This window comes from Falco punctatus, assembly GCF_963210335.1.
Source record: "Falco punctatus genome assembly, chromosome: 8".
Classification (NCBI taxonomy): Eukaryota; Metazoa; Chordata; class Aves; order Falconiformes; family Falconidae; genus Falco; species Falco punctatus.
In genome coordinates, this window is record NC_137588.1 from 53,762,076 (window position 1) to 53,785,011 (window position 22,936).

Here is a 22,936-nt window from a genome sequence, read left to right on the forward strand (position 1 = left end):
AGTTGATGGATGTCGGTTTGGTTAAGAATGCTTGCTGGCTTGTGGCTTTTGAGCTGTGTCCCACTACCCAGACAAATTATAGCTTGTATAATGAATTGTTTTGCCGTTCTCCTGATGCCTACGTGCAGCTTCACCGTGAGCTTAGGCTAGATCTCAACTCCAAAATAGTGGTCTCCTCCTGAGACTGCTCTCTGCTGAGAACTGCCTTTCCTAGACAACAGCAGACAGAAATATCGGAGGGGTTGAATCCACTCTGCAAAACGCTTTGTGCCCATGCAAACCCCTTGCATGGACAGACTACTTGATTTTCTGTGCTAACGGGGTGGCTTTTCACAGAGGTTCAGCTTGGCTGACTCTCCAGTGGTTAAGCACGGGGATAGCACTGGCACTGCTGCGGGGGGGACAGGGGCTCCATTCAGTGCTCAGTGGAGCATTTGCTAAACATCAGTTCTCCCAAACAAGAGCTCTGTTGTACCCCATTTCTCAGTCTCTCTCACCTGCATAAACTTTGCTAATATCTCCAAGCTTACAAGATAAACTACCTCCTGATAGCTATTTTGATGGCATTACTGTATTACAGAAGGATTTTTTTTACAGGAGCTAGATGTTTTCCTGCAGGAGATGTTTTCTGGGAGTGCTGACCTCAGATCTGTCTCGTCTTGCACGCTGATTGTGGCTCCTGTGTGGCTGGCTTTGCAGAAGCTGGAGTTGTCTTCCTTGTGCTGGTGCTGCACTGTCCCTCTCATGCTCTGTGAGCTGGCTGGGGCAGTGGGGCAGCAGGGCTGGTGCTGAGGTTCCCAAGCCACATGTCGGGGCACCTGTGTCCCCTGTGAGTCCCACTGCAGGGTGGGCTCTTCTGTGTGGCAACCTCAGAGCCACCTCCCTGGGGCACACAGCAGCCTGCCTAGCCTAGCAGCCACCAAACATGACAGTTTTTAACTCTTAGAAAAGAGTTTAAAATTAAGCAAGCTTGTAACACCTCTTCTTTAAACACTGTTCTGGCCTTCAGGGTTTTCCAGGTTTTATAATTACTGGCTTTTGATCAACATTTCTTGCCTGAGTTATGCCCCTGTAAGTCCATGAAGGCTTTCAGTGTCCACAGCATCCTGCTTTAAGGAGTTTAACAGCTCACCTACATATTGTTGAAGAACAGCCTGCTTGTGTTTGTTCTTAACCTACCTCCCAAGCGGTTAGCTTTGCCTCTTGCCCTCACCCCAGCCTTTTGCTCCCCATCTCACTCCTTCCCATCAGTGCATCCAGAGGGATGCTGTCTGATACGCTAAAGAAGATGCTTGAGAAACCTGACTCTCTTTTCCTAAAGAAACGTGTCATGGGGATTATTAATTGATGCTAAGGGTTCTCCACATGCAGAAGTTTCCTTTCAGGATTGCACCGGGGGATTATTCGGTTTTTGAAGGACGCTGAACTGAGCCCACCATGAGACTGTCTTGTTTGCTCGGTGTTTTAAGTGAGATTCCAGTCACACGGGAACCCTTGCCTTCAGTGTTCCCAGCAACGAGCTGGGAAGGTCCTGGGAAGCGTCTGGAGAACTGTTGCTGGGTTTTACCAGGTGGGAAGTTTTGTGGGGCTGGTTGGTGGCATACAACCACAGCTGTGCATTGGTGCCTTGTAACTGTGCCGTGACTGCCTGGTTCATCTGCACAGCCTGGCTGCTGTGGGAGCGTGCACTAAATGAGTTTCACAGTGGAAGACAGAATGTCCTTTCCTTCTTCTCTTCTTCTGGAGCCACCAGTTTCCAGGAAGCTGTGCACAGGCTCTGCTGCATGCCTTTCTCTGGTCCACAGGGGATGGAGGAGGAGGAGGAGGAGGAGGAGATGCTGCTGGGAGTTTATTGCTGTTTCCTGTCTTGGCTGAGCTCTTGTCCCTCCAAGGTGGTGGGCAGGGGCTGCTCTTTGTATCTTCAGACCTGCAGCTCTTTGTATCCGTGCCAGGAACAACCCAGCAGCAAAGTGAAATTGCAGCTCCTTCCTTGCCCCCTTGCTCAGATGGAGCAGCCGGTGAAAGGAAACAGGGGGATGAGTTACAGTAATAGGTTTAGCAGATGGCAGGGGAAAAACAACAGTTATTTCCATCAGCGCCCTCCTGTCAGCACATGGGTGCCATGCCCACCTGCTGATCTCCAGCACGCTCATCTGCTCCTGCTTCGCCTCCCTTCCCCGATGAACCACTGAGCTGAGGCAAATTTAATGGGGCTTATCGATAAACTCTGATTTAGCTCTGCAGTGCAGTCTCTGTTTAGAAATGTCTTTGGGATTCTCTGTCCAGTAGATTCCTTCATTGTTCTCTGCACCTGGGACATGGTATTCAGGTCTTTCACAGTCTGTCATCTCTGAACTTAGATAGCCTCCAGTTTCTAGAGAACAAATTCCCCATTTGTTTCTAGTACATCTTTGTTGCATTTCATTTAATTAATAACCCCATGGATGAGTACCAGAGGTTTAAGGAGCAAAGGGAAGGAGGGACCATGAGGATAAGGCATTGCAAGCAGAATGCATTGCCGGGATGGGTGGGCAGTCTTCGAAGGCAGCCAAGTCCCTGCATCACCCCATCACTCTAGGGGAATAAAATGTCTGCAGTAATTATGGTCTGAAAATGCAGATAAGCTTGAAAGAGAACAAAGCATAGCCCTGCTCTGGCTGGCTTTCTTGTGGAGCATGGGGGGATTCCTTTGCTTGGCCTGAAAACAAAAGGGAGGGAAGGGGAAAAGTTGTTTTGCCGGTGGACTTCATAAGCAGATGAAGGGGCTCCTGGGGTCCATCTGAGCTGGTCCAGCTGCCTTTCCAAGCAGTAGCCAGGCAGCTCAAAGCCTTAGGAGTGTCCCCTTAGCACCAGGTGACTGTTTCTCTCTTTGGAAGCTCCAGTGACTGTTCTGTGCTTGTTACTCTTCCTGGAAGTAACAAGGATTGATGCATGTCTCCTGGTACCAGAATATTTCGTCCTGGCCAGATGGGCTTGATCCATCACACCTGCGAGCCCGAGGGGTGGGGAGAACAGTCTCCTCTGTAAGTGAACAGGGAGCAGGTTACCGTCACGCCACGCTACAGCAGTTCTCAAGGCCACAGTGGTAAATTATACATAATGTTGAGAGCTCTTTTGTAGCAACATGGACCACTGTGGTCAGGCTGGTGACAGGCTGGTCGGGTGTCTTGGTTTGTTACCCATGGTTTTTTGCGGCTTTTCTGGACCCATATTTTCCTTGATTTGGTGTTTATTTTTAAGTTGTAAAATGCCCCAGATTTCATTGTCCCTGAAGAGAACTGTGCTTGTGCCCTGGGTTTGAGACTGTTCAGCAACCGTGTTTCTTGGCAACATTCAAATAAGAGAAGGGACCCAGGTCCTGTGGTTTCTGACCCATCCCATCGGTGGTGTGGCTAGCACTGTCCATAGTAAGAGGACTTGGGCTGAAGCTACCTCATTGCCTCCTCATAACTACCAATGACTCCTGCTTGCTGTGTCCTGGAGGCAATTCTGCTGCTGCACAACCCTGGTGTTCATTCTTTCTGCAGCACTTTAATGGCTTGTCCTGGTTTGGAGTATAATGTTTGCCCCTTCCACAACTGCTCCCCATCCTTGTCCCCAAGAGAGGCATAGGACAAGGAGGAACTTCAGTATTTCCCTTTTTGTCTGTCTTCCGACTGGTGCCCGCTTCTGTGGGAGTTGTGGTCTGTACTGGGACCAGCTTTGGGGGTTTGGGCTTCCCCAGCTCCTGACTGTGCTACCAGATCATCCCAATCCACCCGCCTTTGCCAAGTGACATGGTGGGAGTTGTGGCTGTCAGACCAAGCCACCAAGGAGGCCAGGCCAGCAACCGAGCCTCACCGTGGGAAAGACTGAAGTATTAAATTACTAAATGAAGGGAGGGGAGAAACGGACTGTTTGCAAGGCGGGTGATGCTCCATGTCACCCATGGAGACATTAGCTGGTTGAGGGAGGTCAGCGGCCTTGCCAGGGCCAGCACTGCTGTGCTTTCCTGGGTGGATTTGTCACTTGGCCGACAACCCAGCTGGCCCCATCTCTCTGCTGACACTCTTTCTTTTCTTTTTCAGGGAGCCCATTGGAAAGAAGAGGTCTGGTAAGGACTCCTTTCTTCTCTGCTGGTTCCACCAACTCCTCCTTTCACTCACGCTGTGGTCTCCTGGAGCAGGGCGAGAGCCTGGCCCCATGGCGAGCCAAACCCCTGCTGTGCTCCCCCGTGGGGCTCCCTGACATGGCATGCCCCCTCCATCCACCCAGGATTTCACTGCAGCCTCCAAGTCCCATTCCCGTGTCCCCCGTGCCTCCCGTGGTGCTCCCACGGCGCTGGCCTCCCCATTCACTCATTCATCGACTTGTTGCCACTTGAGTTCGTTTCCCTCCCCACCTCATGCCTTGTCTCCCGTTGTTTGTTCCTCCATCAGGGTTTATCCAGAGAACGGCCTCTTTCCTGCAGAGAGGTAGTAACAGCTGCTCACTACCCGGCCCTTGCTCTTGCTTTGCCTTTCGCCGGGGGGACACCTGCTCGGGCTGGGCGGGCAAGCCCCTTGCAAGAAGCTGTCACGTCCCCCGTAGCTTTCTGTGGTGGCTGGTGAACATGGGGCGGTAGTGGAGAGGAGGTACGGCGGGCTGGGACTGGCGCTTGGCTGGCGATGCAGCTCCACGTGCAGGGGCTGTGTCACTGTGGTCTTGGTCTTGGGTGAAGGGCAGGGCTTGGGCTGCAGCCAGGAGGATGGGGAGACAAAAATTCCCAAGTCTGGAGGAGGGTCTGAGCTGTGCCGTGGTCAGCGTGAGGTTGAAAGTCTCCTGATGCAGCAGCGCGTTCTGCTTTGTGGTTGCACTGGCTGGGACCCTTTGGGTTGACTGTTGAGTCTGGGATGCTCTACCCCTGCTCCTCTACCCCTGCTCCTCAAGAGAGGGCAACATCTCTAAAAGACCCCCTAGTTGGTGTGTTTTAGCGGTTATCTGAGCTTCTCAGAAAGAGGAGGAGGTGAGTAAGAGGAGGGGAAGAGCCTTCAGTCTGTGGATTGAGGGCGGCATCTTTTGGCTACTGGAGTTGCAGAAGTTATAAAAATAGCACAACGGTCTTTGGGCGGTCTTCGGGAAGGAAGGTCTGAGCCTTGGCTGGATGGAGATTCTGCTGAAATAGGTTGTGGAAAGGGCTTTGGCCAGAGAGTTGGCACTGCCATGAGCTTCATAAGCAAATACACTTGCAGGTGAGTGGGTTCCTCTTGGAGGAGGGAGAAAAAGGGTACAGGGGAGACTCAAAGATGTGTTTCCAATTTCTTTCCCACTGGAGCATGTCATCCCTCCCTCAGGAACCGATGGTGTCCCAGCATCTTAACTGAGACTAGCTGTAGGATGCATATGGAAAGCTCGGGTGATGTCTGCGGGAACGGTGGCTCCTGGTTTTGGTCTGGTCTCATGGACAGGTCATAACAGAGTGCTCTCCTGATTGATAAGCAGGGGTTTACCAGTAAGGTTAAAACCTGTGGACAACATTTTCTCCTCAAAGTCTGACTGCTGCAGGGTGTGTCTGTCAAAGCTGGACCTTGGTAAGGTCATTTTATAGCTCTCGTGAGCCGTTTGCAAGTGCAGACTGCGGGTTTTGTACTAGCTTTCTTGTGCTGAGTGGTGGGTCTTCAGCTAGCTTTGGAGGCAGAGAGAAGCATCTGGCTGTGGGCAGGGACAAAACTGCAGGTTTTTTTCCTTCTCCTCTCTTTTGATAAAACAGAGGTAAAATAAAGATACAATCTCCTTCATCTTGAAAACTTCTTTTGTGTGCTGGCTCAGCAGGAACATTTGGTGAGTCAGGGAAGGGTGTTACGTTTCCCTATGAGATCAGTGTGTGTTTAGATCACTTTGAATCCAGTCCACTTACAACAGATGAGAGACAAGAAGGCCTCTCTGGGGTTGAGAAGAAGAGGAAGAATATTTCTGACGCATAACTTAGTTTTTTGAGGGCAGCGTTCGATTTAAGGATGCTGGCTCTTAGAGAAGCAGGAGCTTTCCTCCTGCTTGCGTACACAGCTTCGTCCTGCCTTCCCACTGCAGGCTATGGGCAGCTTCTCTCTGCCATCCTGTTGGCATGGTGGGTTTCTTAAGTGACGCCAGGATGTTGCTGAGGTCGAAGAGAAAACACTGTTTTGAAATGGGATTTAAGCAAACGCTGGGATGCGAAGGGGGTTAAAGTGCTGCCTGCCTTCAGCCTCCTGCGGTGACCGAGACACTCGAGTGAAGTTTGCTGTTGTGAGGAGGGCCCAGTGTAAGTGAGCGCTGGAAATAAAATCTGCTTCCTCTGCTTAGTTTTTTTTACCAGTATTTGTAATCCCACATGTCTGCGAGCCTTAGGCATGGGCCCAGGCTCCATACAGCCTGCAGCTCGCCGGCAGGTGGGTTGTTCCCCAGACTCTGGGACTCTGAAGACTGACTTGGCCACTGATTTAGGTATGTCTAGAAGCAGTTGTTCTGTCAGTCCCCCAGACCGTTTTGGATATTTCTATTATCTCTTCCTCTTACGGTTCGACAGAAAGCATAGGTGGAGAGTCACGGGCTCATTGCAGCACTGAGTTAGCGCGGAAGAAGCTGAAACTGTCTCCAGAGTTTATATTTGGGTGGAGCAGCCCAAGGAGGCTAGGAGGGAGCTCGAGTATCCCCGTCAGTTTTACTTCTGATGCTCTTTTGCGTGGCCGTGATTTTTTTGCTGTGCTATGTAATGGGCCTGCAGTGGCGTAGAGACCCCAAACCACAGTATTCAGTACAGTGAGAGACAGGGGAGACAGCTCTCGTATCACACAGCAGCCACAGGGGGACCTTTGCAAGCGGTATGGTATTTCCATGTGATTATTTTCCAGTTCTGGAAAAATCCCTGGAGAGATGGGAGGGGTTGCAAAGAGTGCAGTGCAGCATCTAGTGCCCGTTTCATGTGAGAGAAGGAAGAAAATCACTTTTGCAGTACTGATCTTTACAAAATCATCAGGTCTGGGGAAAGAGGGGCTGTCCTGAGAGCGCTGGGTCTGATTAGCACAGGCCACAGAACTGGAGGAAGAAACTTCATCCAAAGTATGACATTTTTGGAAGATGCATTAGGCAAAGACTGGAGTGTACAACAAGGGCAGGCTTCAAAAACAAATACCTGTGCCCCCTTATTTCAGTTCTGAGCTCTATGTTTCAATCTGAAGGCACCGATGTCCAAGCCCCGTAAGAAAGTTCTCGCTTTTGGCACTGATACTGCGACGCCAGAAGCTGGAAAGGCTGGAAATGTTGCAAGCAACCCCATATCTATGACTTTTCCTACTGGTTTTGTACGTCTCAACACTGGGTGAGTGGCCAAGTTCCCGCTCAAGCAAAAACTGCAAAGATTGATGGACTGACCCATATGTGATATGTCTTGAGAGCAGGGTCACGGTGCTGAGCAGTCCTTGGGCTGGCAGCTGGGATGAGCACTGCCTTGGGGCAGCTTCTGCCTGGCCCTGTCTGCAGAGCTGAGTGCATCTCCCCAGTGACCTTCCTGCATCCACAGCAAGCATCATCTCTGCAAGTTCAGTCCAAGGACCTCAGTGGTCTCTTGACTCGATGCCCATCCCTTCTCTAAGCCACGTTTTGTCTCAGCTCACAGGTGAGGGGTGTTCGGGATATACAGTCTGTGCTCCTGCCTACAGCTGTCTGCAGAACTCACTCTTTTGTGGGCTCTGGACTGTACTGATGCTTCCTCCCCTCCACAGCTGCAGAGCTTTGGTACTGTGTCTCATCTTAGATGGTAAGGTTTACACCATTGCTATTTTTCAGACCCAAGTCTGCCCATACATAGGATGTTTTGTTGTTCAGTGTGTATTTTTGTGGTTGAGGACGATTATGCCAGGTGAAGATGCTCCTGAAATTAACTCCTACTTCTTCCTCCAAGCTCAGTTTACCACTTCTGTTGTTGGTTTAATAGGTATGTTGGAGGATCCAGAATTGCCTGTTGAATCTACAAATAGCCTCAGAGCAATGGCTGTAATTATAGTGAGGGAGGCAGAAAGGAGAGTACTTCTCTCTTCCTATAGCTGTTGTTGTTCTCTTGGGGGCTGGGTATCATCCCCCATTCACTTTAGAGCGCTATTTTTAATCCTGTCTGGTGCCCCACCTCTGGGTTTTGGCATGGAGGAAGCTTTCATTAGTGGTAACAGATCCTCTGCGCTTGGCCAGCTCACCTGGAGCTCTGCAGGGTGCTGTTTATAGCAGAGTAACACGGACAATTTGCCTCCTTTTCCCTTAAATAAGACTGTCCTGAAGATACATTGTTCATTTACATCTTCTTGTGGTCTTTCTTTCTCAGAACCAGTTTGAGAGCTTGTGACCTTGTGCGCAGGAGAACTTCTCTGTGAGGCAGCAGAACTTCCTAGGATTGCTGAAGGACCTGCTAGGTCTTATCCGTCTCTACTCATACCCTTTCAGGATGAGTATGCCACCCTAGGTTTCCTCTGAGGGAACCTATGCCCTGCCATAGGATCCTCCACAGGAAAGATGTTTTGTCAGGCTGAGACCTCTCGTGTTGGGCGAGCCACTGGAGCCTTTTGCGGTGTAGGTGCACTTGCCCATAGAAACTTGTTCCTGGTAACAGTCTGAATTTTTTTGCCACATTTCACCTAACTGTCCCAAGGCACTACCACTCTCTGTGTAGTTTCACACCCTCGAGAGACTGGGAGGTAATTGTCCCATGTATCTGCCGTGTCGTAGCAGCTGGAGGGCTGGGCCAGATGCGATTTCTGCCCCAGCCCAAAACTTGAGGCTCCCTGCTCAGAGTACATGCACAGCCCCTGTAAATATGGCTTAACGCTCCTGATCAGGGGTGTGATTCTTTTGTATCACTCATGCTATAGTAATTAACACTCTCCTATTTCCAAAGCACTTGGCAAATACTAATTAATTCTTACTGCAGCTGGGGAGAACAGGGTAATGTAATTGCATCTTCATCTGACAGGTTGTGAAGCTGCAAGGAAAAGAGTTGGACAGGGGGTCAGAGCCAGGGCTGGGGCGGAGGGGAGGCATGGGCAGGATTTTCTGACACCTTTTTCCTTCTTGGATGTTTTTGGAGGCAGATGAGCAAGTGCTGCTGGTGCTGGGGGTAACCGAACGCCTTGCGGCTGGTGATGGGAGGCTGAGCCCAGGCAAACGCCCGGCTCGGTGGTGCTGAGCGAGCTGGGCTCAGCACTGAGTACCCGCAGCGCTTGCTCGCGTGAGCCTGCAAAGCCCTGGCTCACTTCACGGTCTCCCCCGCACGCAGCAAGCCCCTGTGCACGTGCGGGAAGAGGGTCACTTTGCTGGGCGTACAGGGATGCGCCTGGGGCCGCGTTCCTAAAGCAGTGACAGGTGCGAGTGGAAGCCCCTGTCGCAGTGCCCCATAGCAAGCCACGCCAAGCAGGGCGTGCATCTGTATCCAGGGCACTCTCCTGAAGGAAAACGCGCCTGCAAAATACAAGCCAGCCTTGCGGTGCTGTGCCCAGCCGCTGTCCCCTGGCAGAGCAGGGGCTGGTGACATGCCCGGCTGTCCCCTGGCCTTAGCCCGCAGTGCCACCTGCAGCCTGCCCAGCCCCGTGCCACCAGCGCCCGGCCACCCCAGCCCTCCCCCGGGTGTCAGGCCAAAGGAGACCTTTGCTGTCCGTGTATCTTGCCCATCTGCTCCTCCTTGGGGTATATTTTTCTTTTCTGACGTGAAATTGGGATCTCCAGCAGGAGGAGCGGAGCAGAGTTAGTGGAGCAAATAGCAGAGAGAACAAACGGCACTGGTGACTTGCGAGGAGGGGCTGGAATACCTGCGGGCACCCCCCTGATGGCAGGGGGATGCTGCTCTGTCCTGCAAACACCCCTCCACCTGGGTGTCCAAGCTCTTCAGCCAGGACCAGCAAACCCGCTGCAGGTTGTGTGTATTGAGTTGCTGCCTGAGCTGGTCTGTGCCTTGGGGTAGCTGACGGCAGTGCACAGGAGAGCCCCCTCGCTCCCCCACAGCAGGGACCAGGTGTGCATCTGCGGTGGTGGTGGGGTTGCTTGGATGGCTCTGTGAGCAGGAAGGTGGGTAGCAAGTGAAAGGTCTCACCTGGCTGTACCCATCTCACCTGGCTGCTGGTTCGGTCTCTCTCCTCCTCACTCTGCCCAAGTCTCTGGCTCACGTCTCTCACGCTGGGGTCCCCAGGGTGTCCTGGAGCTGCTCGCAGGCCAGCAGGTGCTTGGGAGTGGTGGCCCGTGCTCTTGGGACCTAGTGCTGACCCTGGCACATGGGTCGGTTCTTGTCCCCACTGTGCAGGAGCTGACTCTGCGTCGGTCGACCCCTTGGTGCTGGAGCAGTATGTCGTGGTGGCGGACTACCAGAAGCAGGAGAGCTCCGAGATCAGCTTGTGCGTGGGCCAGTTGGTGGATATCATTGAGAAGAACGAATCAGGTACCGAGAGTTTGGCTTGGCAGAGGGCGTCAGGTCTACTCTGCGTTACAGAGCAGGGCAGGAATAGCAATCCTGTATTGTCAGTGTTTTCCTAATAGGACCTTAAGCAAAGCAACCTCTAAGCACCTCACAGGGATGCCCTTGGATGTTATGCTGAGGTGGGATGTGGAGGAAGCAGCGTCAGTCTGCAGGCTGTCTGTATGAGCGTGGACAAGACTTCAGGACTGTCTCTAAAGGAAGGGTCTGATTACCCGTGTGCTGAGCGCCAGGCGCCGTCCATCTTTTACGCTCTTCACTTTATGCTTCTTCATGCTGAAAAACTTGGCTGGTGGGTCCCGAGGACAAAAGCCAAGCTTTTCGGAGGTGGCAAGCTTGTTTTATTGACAGAGAGGGACACTCTCATGGTGCCCATGAAAGCCCCCATTGTACATTCACGATTCCTGCATCCGAACACAATGAAGCACCCGGCTGTGGAGCAGAGCAGGCAGCCGAGATATTCACTTGCTTCAGAACTTAAACTTGCTCTTAATCTTTGCCAAAGGATCGAGTCATGTCATGGGCCCAGCTTCTGCAGTTTGTTGAAAAGCAGAATTTATTCCCTGAAGTTAAGTTGCCTAGCTGGGGGGCTGAAGACCAGTAGTGAAAATAGATTTTTAAATTCTGGAAAGCTGGTCCTCAGAGGATTAGTTGCACCAGGGGCTATGTTTGAGAATGAGGAGAGTAAAAGCAACCCCGAAGGAAGCGAAACCTATTAGCACAGCCAATTCAAAAGCTATGGCAAATAATTTATTTATCAAATGTCAGCCCTGGTTTTCCCTTCCATGCAGGTAGCTGCTGATTCCCTCCCTGACAACCTAGTTGTCTTTCTAAATGGCTCTCCAGTGAGGTTCTGAGGATAATGCTATGTCTTTATTTCCCCACACCCCCAAAGACAGAAATAGCTTGTGCTTTAATAACTGAGGATCATGCATTTATTTTGATTGGACACCCAGGGTGGCCCAGAATTGCTTGTGGCCGCTATGGAGCTGGCTAGCTTTCCGCTGGGAGAGCTCATGTTTTAATCCTGCATTTACTCTTAGCTTTTAAAATTCGCTGTTTCCACAAATGTAAAGAAGGCGAGAACGCAGCAGGAGTCAGCTATTGATTTGCAGACAGTGTATTCATCTCTGCTAATTAGCCTGGGCTTCCTGGCCCAGACCAAGGGAAAATGAACTATGAAGGGATAGAAAAAGGAAAACAAACATGGTGGCTGGAGCCGTTCAGCTCTCAGAGCCTCTCCCGTTTTTCATGTAGGGGGAACTGTACATTTAGGTATCATTCAGCTGTGATTCTCCGCGCTGCTGTCTGTGCTCCCTTTCAGATAGCGCTTGGCTTTGTTGCTTTGGGGTCACCCCAGCTTCCTCTCTAGGCAGCAAGGAGGGGAACCCCCCCCCCCCCAGATTTATGGTTTGGAGGGAGGTTTTGGCTGGTGGAAGCCCTTGGCTGAGCCACCTGCTGGTTTTTTTTTTCTCAGGCTGGTGGTTTGTGAGCACGTCAGAGGAGCAAGGCTGGGTGCCAGCGACCTGCCTGGAGGCTCAGGATGGCGTCCAGGATGAGTTCTCAATGCAGCCCGATGAAGGTAAGAGGCTGCTGGAGACACCTGCCCCAGCTTCTTCCTGCTGGACTGCACTGAGCTGCTGGCAGGACCGCACAGCCCTCCCCGAGTTAGGCAGGGCACGAGCCCAGGGAAGGACAAACCCACCCGTGCTGTTCAGTCATGTCTGTCTGCAATGGTCCTGCTTGCCCAGCGCCCTGCTCCAGCGCTGCAGCTGGCGGTGTAACTGCTGGCCTTTCTGCTCCCCCACAGAGGGGCTGAAGGTGCCACCTCCAGGGAATGCTCAGTTCTGCCATCCCAGTGCCTCCTTTAGGCCCCTGGCAGCTGTTTTACCTGCACTGGAGGAGGAGCAAAGCTCAAGTCCTAGGGCAATTCATGTGTTTTCTAAATCCGTGCAAAATGAAAGAGCACGCATGAGTTCCCGTTACGAGAAATGCAAGGTTGCAACCTTTGCTTAGAGCAAATCTGAAGCACCCCTGGAGGACACATCCTCCCTTTGACCACTGTATGCTCAAAGCAGTGCTGTTGCTGGCTCGGCCCCTCTGGGGAGATGATGGTGGGAGGGGGGCTCAGACCAGGGAGGGTCCCCGGAGGGCTTCAGGTGAGTACAGTCTGTGCCCCTCGCTGGTGTCAGCCCTGTCTCCTCTTGGACCTGAAGTGCCACCTCCTTACATCCTTTCTTGTCCTTCTCCTGCTTCCCCAACATGCTCTTCCCAGTCCCATGGAGATACTGGTCTCTGCCCAGGCACGTTGGCCGCCGTCGGACTCTTGGGGACTTATACACCAGTGGATGGGGTCAAGGTGGACTTCATAGAGACTTGTTTGGCTGCCCATGTTTTGTGCTTGGAGCCTTGTCTGCATGTCTGCTTTGCATGTGGTGAACCGTGCTTGTGTCAGGCCTCAGTGTGTGCCATACGTGCTCCTTCACCATCCCTTAGGGCCGCTCACCTCCACACTCTTCCCTCTCGTCAGCTGTTCCTTCTTACTTTTTGAGGCTTGTTTTGGGTACAGAAGCTGGAGTTTCTGCTTTCCCCTGACACATGTATACAGACTTCTTGCAACTGCTGCCTTAGTTCCTGTAAGAGTAACTCCCCCGAGCCATGGCCCTGGGGTTGGTGCCTCAGATGGGGTCAGCAGGAGAAGAGCCAGCTTGGTTTTGCTGGATGTGACAGGACATTTTCTCCTTTGACTCATTTGCATGAAGGGGGTGGGAAATCGGGCCCTTGAGGGGCTGTGCTCCTCCAAGAAGATAAATCCAGGAAACCTGCGTGGTAGGGATGTGTGAATGTCCAGAGGTGTGGGGTCTGGACATAGATTTTTCCTAAAATGGCTTTCACCTTACTGTGGCACTGCTTAAGCACGGGCAATTGCTTTCCTGGATTTCTTCCAGAGGAGACAGGACAAGGTGAGGTAGAGGGGTGGATGGATGGATCTGTTTTGTCCAACATGTTGTCCGCATGGCTGTTAGGATGTTTCCCTTCCACTTGAAGGGAAGAGCATCCATGTCCCTGCTTACAATCATTTGGTCTAGTGGACAGGACGTCAGACTCTTCTCCAGGCTCACCAGGTGGTTTTGACCAGTGTCTTGGAGGGACTCAGCTGTGCGTGAGAGCACGTCTGTATGTGTGGGGTTACTCCCTGACTGCCTGTGGGATTTGTCTCCCTGTATAGAGGACAGTTCTTCAGAGGCTCTGAGAAAGAAATTTGAACTGAAAAGGATCCATCAAAGAGCTTCTGTGGAGAGCGGGTGAAAGGAGAGCTGTCATACAACAGATAGTCTCTGGTCCTAAGGGAGATGAGGAACTGGTTTAGACAACTTCTCCTTCAGCCAACTAGCTCACCAAAGTTTACATTTCAAAATGCAGCTGCGTTTGTTTTGAAATACATTTCACTGGCATTTCTCTTCTGAATGGTTGTGTATCTCTGTGTGTTTGCACCTATATTACAAGAACTATCATTTGTATAAAGCACTTAGCTATTGTTCAACCGAGTCCAGGTTTCCATAAAACAGTATCTCTGTGAAACTGCACTTTCTTTCCGACAGAGGAGAAGTACACTGTTATTTACCCATATACTGCACGAGACCAGGATGAAATGAACCTGGACAAAGGGGCTGTGGTGGAGGTGATCCAGAAGAACCTGGAGGGCTGGTGGAAAATCAGGTACTGTCCCTACCTCTTGCTCTTCCCCGACATGCAGCTGGGGGCTGTGCAAAGCAGAGACCCAATGTGCATGGGATGTACAGTCCGAAGGCAAGTCTAGGGTACTGGGAACGGCAGATTACCAGAACTCGTCTCTCTCCGTCCCGTCAAACCAAGGCTAGGGGACACTCAGGGCTTCAGCCAAGCGTAGCTGTGGTTGAACATCTTTAAAATCCCCCGATTTCCTGTGTGGGGAGGTGGACTGCGTCATGGCATCACATGCCCCAGCAGTGCAAAGGAACCAGTATGAGAGCATTAGTGTTACGTTGTGCTGCTGATAGGAAAACCAGCAAGTGTCCCAGAGGCCGGCTGGATCCTCTGGCTGTGTTAGGAGGCTCCTGCAGAGAAGAGCCATTGTCCGGGCCAGGTCTGCTGTGTGCAGGGTGTGCCAAAGACTCCAGGTCATCCTGAGCTGATACTTGTTTTCTGCTGGAAGCTCATTTTCTCTTTTCTGTGGTCTAGCAAATGGCCGGACTTGAGCAGGGTGGGAGCACATGCTGCAGTTTTCTTAACCTTACATTGAACCTGTGGTCTTGGCAGCAGCAAAGCCCCAGAAAAACATCCATTGACTTTTCAAGTGGAGGAGAGCTGCCACAAGAACTCTAAAGGCAATTACAAGCTCAGTAGCCGGTGCCATCTGAGCACAGTGGCTGCAGCCCAGCCAGTGGGGGAGAGTCTCTGACACTGGCACGGGACCCTCCAGCATGGCAGGGAAACTCTGCAGATGTGGTTTTTCAATCGGATCACGGGGCTGGTTTCTCTCCTAAACAGTGCAAATTTAGAGCAAGGAAGGGATCCAGGCTGCTGGCACGCAGGCGGAGGGCTTGTGCTTTCTCCAAAGACCAGGTACATCGATCCTAGCAGCAGCCCTCACGTTTTCCCTTCTGCTTTCCCTGTCAGTGTGTTTTATTCCTGAACCGGTGCCACTGCCGAGGCACAAAGGAAATGGGGCTTTGTGCTGTTCCCAGCCCTTGGTCCACTGGCTGCAGCCAGCTTGCATGGGAGTGTTAGTCATGGCTGGAGCTCTCTAGGTGCCTGTGTGCCACGGAGCATGACACCTGGCAAGCTCTTTTTGCCCAGATCACACGGTACCTTTGGTCAGCATGTGTCTGGAGCTCTGGCTCCAGGTCTGAGGGCTCAACACCACTCGAGTGCAGTGGGTTGCTCCCCCAGGAAGAGCTCGCAGCCCCGGTGCAGCATCAGGGCTCTGTGCAGTGACGCTGCCGTTGTTACCACTGCAGGTACCAGGGCCAAGAAGGCTGGGCCCCTGCCTCCTACCTCAAAAAGGGGAATGGAGAGATGTTCTCACAGAAGCTGGGGTCAGGCTCCTCCGCTCATTCATGTGCCTTGGATCTGGATGGCATCTCCCGGCAGCAGGTCCTGGCAAGCCGAGAGAAGGATGGACTCACTGGCCAAAGGGATGGGAGATTTGACAGTCGTCCCCTGCCCAATGCTGATATCCGACGCAGTAAGTGCTGGTCGGGAAGAGGCTGGTGGTGGCTGGGGGATAAGCGCAGCCTTTCCTGCAGGCTTTTGGGTGATGTAATGGGGTGTGAGGGAGGCAGAAGGCTTGCAGGTGCTGTGAGTTCTGCAGCAAGGCGTGGAGGTGGCATTGCACGGGCACAGTGCTGCCCAGGGACCTGCTGAGGATCAGCAATGTGATGGGGATCCCCTCCCAGACTGCAGGTTCAGCTGGAGATGCTCTCCTCTCAGAAGCTGGGGCATTTTAATCCCTCTGCAGGCCAGGTCTTCTGGGTTAGGTCTGCAATAAAAAAGCAGTCTCACATGGTCAAAGTGCAAAAAACAAATGGTGCAAAGATGGTTCCTCTTCTAGTGGAATGTCCTTGAAACCTGAGTGAGCCATGCTACTCAGGGTACCAGGCAGACAGGTTCTTCCTTCAGCTTCCTTGCCCCTTGGGTCAGGTTCGGTCTTTGCCTTTCTGTTTTCTCTGCTACTTGCCTTTTGTGAACACACGTGAAACCAAAAGCCAGAAACTCAACAGTATCTGAAATTCTTCCTCCACAGAGTCACCAAAGATGAGGCAGAGACCCCCACCTCGCCGAGATCTCACCATAGTAAGTGCCAGCTGATGTAGGAGACCAGCAGTGGCAAGGGAGTCGGAGAGAAGCACTGGAAGGAGCTCTGGTTACTGGTTATTCTTTGCCTGGGATCTTGCCCCTGTACCGTGGGCTCTGCTCTTGGTCAAGGCTGGAGTACGCATGCTGCCTCCCTGCTGACTTAAGACTCCTGTCTTTGCGTGTGGTCTTTAAATGAACTTTTGGCTAGTCTGTCCTGCAAGGCTGAGTTGCCAGTGGGAGGCTGCAGACTGGCTTCGTCCCTCTGGGGAGGGTGACCCTGCTGTCAGTGAGAGCTCTGGCACTGAGCAGTTTTCTGCTCAGCCTGGAAATGGCTTGCTGGTTCGTGTTGGTGAGGATGCTCCATGGGCACAGCTGATCTCTCTGGTCTGGCTGTGCTGGCTTGTGTCTCTGCAGGCTAGTGGGCTGTGTGGATGTTGTGTCACACCTGCTGTAGAAACACGCTGATGGGTTTTCTTTTTTCTTGTCATAGCCACGTGGTTTGAACCTGCCTAAACCTCCTGTCCCTCCTCAAGTGGAAGAGGAATATTACACCATTGCTGACTTCCAGACCACCATCCCTGACGGCATCAGCTTCCAGGCAGGAATGAAAGTAGAGGTGAGACTGTCATCTTCCCTTCTCCCATCTTCACGTCAGGACAGCACTCCTGACTCCCATTGCCCTGGGACCTGTTTCAGGCAGGAGCTTGCTTTCCAGGCAGGGAGAATATGCTCACCACAGTGTTCTGGGTGGAAACCAGGCATGGTGGGGCATATGATTGCCTCCGTGGACTGTTAACAGCCCAGGGCTCGCCTAGCACGGGAGAGAAACCTGTACGAGCTCATGAGACTTTGGAGTCCATGGTGCTCTTGGTGGCCTCCTGTACCCCAAGCACATGGGTGCTGTGTTGTCTGAGCTAATGGAAATTAAACCCACATCACAAATCAGGGTAGAGATGGTGGCTTTTTTTTTAGTTAGGCCAGGTGTGAAGTTAAAAGCCCTTCCAGAATTGCTTTCCTGGCACACCCGCTTTGCTGGCAAGATCCCTCTTGCAAATGTTATTTTGCTTTTCCAAATATAAGCTGTGCCTCGCCAAGAGGACTTTTTCTGTATGGCTGCCCCAGTCAGTGCCTCCCAGGTCCCAGCCCCACCTCTGGAGCACGCACAGCTGGCGGTGGCTGCTCTGTGCGGTGTCGCTGCGGGTTGCTCGCTCCAACAGTGCCGCGCAGTGGCCATGGCCGGTACCCGGCATCCCGGTACCCAGCATCCCGGTACCCGGCAATCCGGTACCAGGCCGGCATCCCGGTACCCGACATCCTGGTACCCAGCTGGCATCCCGGTACCCAGCATCCCTGCCCTGCCTCTGGGGTGGGACGGTGACAGTGCAGCCACAGCTCCTTGATGTGGCTATGTTGTTCCTTAGTACCGTGACGCACAGGTCCCCTTCCCTGGCAGAGGTCGTTCCCATGTTCTCCTCCATTAGGATACAAGTCCTGTCATTACTTTTAGCTTTTGGATGGAGAGGCACTGAGGGCACATGCCACCCTGACATCATTTCAGAGACACCCATCATCCCCGTTTGTGCAGAGAGGGCTTCTGCATGGAAGTCTGAGTTTTTCATTCCCCTTGGCAGGTTATTGAGAAGAACCTGAGTGGCTGGTGGTACATTCAGATCGAGGAGAAGGAGGGCTGGGCCCCCGCCACCTTCATCGATAAGTACAAGAAAACCAGCAACGCATCCAGGCCGAATTTCCTGGCTCCACTACCAAACGAAATGGCTCAGCTCCGGCTCAGCGACACCACAGCTGATGGCAGTGCCAACGAGGAAGCAACAGGACCGTGCCGTCCTTTGCCGGAGGCTCCTCCAAACGGCACAGACTGTGGTGGGAAGTGGGCCAAGGACTGGAAGGGGAAGGAGGCTCCTGAGAGCAGGGACCTAGCCTTCACCGGTGGCTATGAGGAGATCTCGGACCGTGACACAGAGGAGAAGCCCAGCCTGCCACCCAGGAAGGAATCCATCATTAAATCGGAAGGCGAGTTACTGGAGAGGCAGAGGCCTCCCCCCAAGCCCCCAGGGATGATTTTGCCCATGATCCCACCTAAGCAGTCAGCAGCCCCAAAGGACAGCAAGAAGCCAGAGCTCAAACCAGAGAAGGGCAAACTCTTCCAGCTGAAAAACGAAATGGGACTGGAATGTGGACATAAGGTGTCGGCCAAGGAGGTGAAGAAGCCAAACCTCCGACCCATTGTCAAGCCAACTAAGCCAAAAGCTGAGCCCATGGAGGACAAGCCTGAGCCCATTGCCCAGAATCTGTTCTTGAAGTCAAGACCTCAAATCAGGCCAAAACCTGCTGCATCCCCCCGCACTGACCCACCTCCAGCTGACGATAAACTGGACATTTGCAGCCTGCGGAGCAAGCTGAGACCGGCAAAGTGCCCAGAGAAGCCCTCCGAGCAGGACACTGCTGCTGGCGAAAGCTCCATCAGTAACGCCGTGGTCTCTTCGGAGGCTTCTGGAAGGTTTCAGGAGCGACCGAGCATGGAAAGCAAACCCCTGCCCAAGCTGGATGGTCACGCCACAAAAGAGGCACTGCCCAAATCTCCCCCAGGCCCAGCAAACACGCCGGGTGGCAGGGAGCCCCCGCCGCAGCGCCCTGTCGTGCCACCTCGCAGACCACCACCCCCCAAGAAAACAGGGGGTCCTGCCTCTGTCCCAGCGGCGGAGCTGAGGGCCCCGGCACGGGAAGCACCTGAAATCAGGTCATCCCCAGTGCCAGGGAGGCCCATGCTGGTTCCCCCGAAAGCCAAGCCCTTCCTCCCTGCCTCCATCCAAGACGAAGCCAAAGTGAAGAGCAGCGTAAGCCCAAAGGCCATATCCAAGGCAGCGGAGAGAGGGGAAGCCAAGGAGAGGACCTCAGCCCCCATCTCCAGTCCGGACATCACCAGGGAAGCTCTCTATGTGGCAGTGGCAGATTTTGAAGGCGATGAGGAGACCAACAGTTTTAAAGAAGGAACTTTGTTTGAAGTTCGCGAGAAGAACAGCAGTGGCTGGTGGTTTTGCAAGGTCCTGACTGGGGGGCCATGCTGGGAGGGCTGGATCCCTTCCAATTACCTACGAAAGAAGCCATAGCCGCTCCTCTGCTTGCACAGCCAGAGGTTCCCTGGTCTCTCACCTGAGTATTTAATTAGCAGATTAATTTATAGTTTTCTGTGAGGCTGGCTTTAAAAAAAAAAAAAAAAAAAAAAAGAGAAGATAGTAATTGAGATCCCATGCATCCCAGCTGGTGCCCATTGGCAGCAGCGTGGGGGAAGCAGCTCAGCCTCCCCTCCACACCCATGTGCTCCCACCCACCCTCCTCCCCACGTCCCCGTCCCCCACCCCGAGCACTTTGCTCCTGTGGCCGCACGGGCAGCCCAGCCATGCAGCCAGAGCTGCTCTGGCCAAGCTTTGTGGCACAGGACAGGTACCGTGGTTCTCCGTGCTGGGGAGATGGACCTTGATAGCCATTATTGCCACCTGTATGGAGGATTAAAAAGAAATACCGCAGTAGCCAGGGAAGTGACGAGTGGCATGGTACTAATGAAGGAAATCTGGCTGCAGGAAAGGATTTGCCTTTGCCTGAGGCCCAGGGTCACTGTCAAGTGTTGTAGGTGACATTGCTGACTCCAGGGGTGTAGCAGAGGCATAGGGAATGTGGCCAAAAGAAGGAATGCTTGCTGAGAGCGGGGTCCCTGTAGCTCTGTGTGCATGTGCAGGCACAGGCATTGCGCTCCTGTTAAGGGCAATCCTTGCTCCCCACCGTGCACGCTGCGGGACTGCCCCTTGGTCCTTCCCTGTTCTACAACGACAAGTGTTAACTTCAGAATCCTCCTGGTGGGAAAAAAACAAATACGGAAAAAGAGATACATACACACAGATATATAACAGGTCCTCTCTGTGCTGATCCAGGACGCTATGCAGGCTTCTCCCTCGCAGTATTGCAGCCAAACAAGAGGTGTTTTGCTTCGGTAGCTGAAGAATACTATGCAAGGCACAGAGGGCCAAAATGACCCCCAAAGCCCTGGAAAGAATGCTTTGCTTTCCTTCCCACACAGACTGCCCTGCCTGTTGGACTAATAGGGGACCACCCGTCCCTGTGACCCACTGAGCTTCCCCAGGCTGGCGGGCAGCAGCCAGGAGGTGGGTCCTTCCGTAGGTGCTGATATTATCAAGTGCAATCCAGAATGTGGGAGTTCAGCTCCTCATCACAACCAGTTGTGAGGCATGTCTGGTGCTCAGGGGCTCCCCGCCTTCTTTGTCACCCCATCTGCCTGTCTTCCTGGTACTTTCATTTCATCCTGCCTGGTGGGCTGTTTGGGGGCCTTCAGATCAAGCAGAGCCTGGGGTTTTTCCGTGCTGACATTCCTGCCTGCCAAACCTAATCTTGCCTACGGTGTTTCTTATCCAAGCAGGAGGTTGAATGTGGATGAGCTGTCATTCCCCAGTGCTGCTTTCTTCCCTTCTATACTTGACTGCTTGCAGATTCAGGGCCACGTTTCTCTCTCCAGAAGAGTTTAAATCCAGCACTTCTGTGGGTTTCTTGTTGACCAAGCCCTGTTGCCCTTTCTAGTCTTAATTGCAAGTGCAAGTGCTGCAGCCACAGCTCCGCAGCCACATTGTTTTGCTGCTGAAAACTAGTATAGTTTTCCCTCTAATTTGGGGCTGGCAGAATTGAAGGAGTGTTCTCCACTCCCCCTAGATGCTCGCTTCCCTCTGTGTCCCATGTCTTCTACTCTGGAAACGTGGAATTGAAGATCTCTCTTGTCTGTAAACAGAATGAAAATGGTGGTGCTTCAGGCCAGGGTCATTCTGGGAGGGTGATGGGGCAGTTTGTCCCAGCCCTGGTTTGATCTGATAGAGAAGTCCTGAGCATCCCACTCCAGCCTCATATCCAGAAGCCCCAAGGTTCATTTTTAGCCATGGGAATTCATGCACCCCAGTCTCTGGCTGATTCCTCACCCTCCCACCTACAGTTTTCTCTGGTGGCACATCAGCCTCTGATCAGGCTGACTCACCTGGGCTGGCAATAAGCAATACTTCTGCCACACACTCCAGTAACAAAGCTCCTTGTGTGGCACATTGCAAGGTGTTGATGTGCTCCCGGGAGAGCTGCAGGGTGGGTTGGGGGAACAATGCTGCCTTGTCTTTGTGTATCTCTTGCTCCAGTAAATCCCTTTTTCTTTGGAAAGGAATGAGGACAGGATGAGTTAAGCCAGAGCTGCCCAGCAGCCACATCCAACCCTCTCTATATCTGGGGAGGGGGCTGGCCCTGTGTCCCCCATCCACTGGCAGTTTCGCACAGCAGGTGGAAGGGCTGTGTGACCTTTCCCCATGGCACTGTGTCCTGCTCTCACTTTGCTGAATGGCCTTTTAATCTCAGAAGTCTCTCTCCTTTCTCTGTCGCAGAGACCTCGCTGCCCCTGGCTTTCCTCAGAGGGGACAACGCTATTTCTGTGGCCTCCGTGCTAAATGAGGGCTATTTCTGCTTTCCTCCCAGACTGAACCTCAGAACTGGTAGTGCTTCGTTTTGCTGACACAAGTACTGTATTTGACTCATTGAGCGTGTGACAGGATCACTCCCTTGTTCCCAAAGAGCTTCCAAGAAGGTAGGGTGAGTGCCCAAGTTGGGGGGGTGGTGGGGGGGTGGTGTCACCCTCATTAGGATGCCAACCTCTGCAGCCTTACCCCTTCCTACAACACTTTTGTCTGCAAAGGGACCGCGGGCTGGGCAGCGGCTCCTGTCGGGAAGATGCTGAGAGCCATTTGGGCTGGCAGGGCTTTGTCCCCCACATCTGACGTGTCTGCCCGGTTCAGCAGCTGCTCATGCCCTCTGCCAGGCTGCACCTCTTCTCTGTACCTCGCACGTTCAACGCGGCTGAGATCCCCGACTACCTCGTGAGGTGGAGGAGGGCAGCCGGGAGGCTTGGTACCCTGAGCTTGCCCAGAGGCACATCACCCCATCAGCCAGACCAGCCTCCCACCTCGCCCATCACTAGTGCAGCCCTGAGGCTGGGGCTTGCAGCGAGGGGAGGGGGAGCATCGCCATGGCTTGGGGGAGAAGAGCCGGGTGTCGGGGAGGTCCTGCAGCTCGGCACACCCCTGGCAGGCTGGAGGCACCCACTGTGCCCTGCTCCTTCTCGCAGGCTCTCTAAGCCCATCTGTTTGTCCGTGTCTCACTATATTATGTAAGTGTGTATAAATCTACATTACTGGGGGGGTGGGGGGTGGGAAGGGTGGTCAGCGGAAGATAGATGTAGCTGTGTAAATGCCGTATCTATACTTTCACCATTAGGGGGTGGATTTTTTTTTTTTTAATTATTATTATTTGGTGGGGTTTTGTTTTTTTTTAAGAAATAAAAAGAAACTGCTTGACTGGTTTCAAGCACCCTTGTGAACCCATGTCTGGCTGATGTATGTCTGGGGTGCTGCTCTCCTGCCTGGTACATGGCACCTCTGCCCAGGGGTCTGGCACACGCTGCTGGTCACTGCAGCATGGAACCAGCAAGGAGCCCTGACCCGCTGAGCTGCACTCCCTCGTGCCGTGGAGGAGCTATCCTCAGGTGAGTGAAGCGTTTCTCTGGCCTTGGGCACTTTTGTCTGCTGGGAGGTGAAC

The 22,936-nt window shown here is 53.0% G+C and overlaps 1 protein-coding gene across 4 annotated transcripts in view; it reads left to right on the forward strand.

Annotated features, from left to right (window-relative positions):
- SH3PXD2B (SH3 and PX domains 2B) overlaps positions 1-22,718 on the forward strand; it is an 84,805-nt gene extending 62,087 nt beyond the window's left edge. For 2 of the 4 annotated variants that reach the window (XM_080398199.1, XM_080398202.1), the window contains 9 exons: positions 4,068-4,093; positions 4,419-4,454; positions 10,277-10,411; positions 11,925-12,029; positions 14,050-14,167; positions 15,448-15,674; positions 16,233-16,282; positions 16,776-16,901; positions 17,917-22,718. In XM_080398199.1, coding sequence (XP_080254325.1) covers positions 4,068-4,093; positions 4,419-4,454; positions 10,277-10,411; positions 11,925-12,029; positions 14,050-14,167; positions 15,448-15,674; positions 16,233-16,282; positions 16,776-16,901; positions 17,917-19,413 — 2,320 coding nt within the window. In that variant the 3' untranslated portion in view covers positions 19,414-22,718. The remainder of the gene's footprint in view (positions 1-4,067; positions 4,094-4,418; positions 4,455-10,276; positions 10,412-11,924; positions 12,030-14,049; positions 14,168-15,447; positions 15,675-16,232; positions 16,283-16,775; positions 16,902-17,916) is intronic. The other 2 variants (XM_080398200.1, XM_080398201.1) reach the window with 2 other exon arrangements.
- The last annotated feature ends 218 nt before the right edge of the window (positions 22,719-22,936 follow it).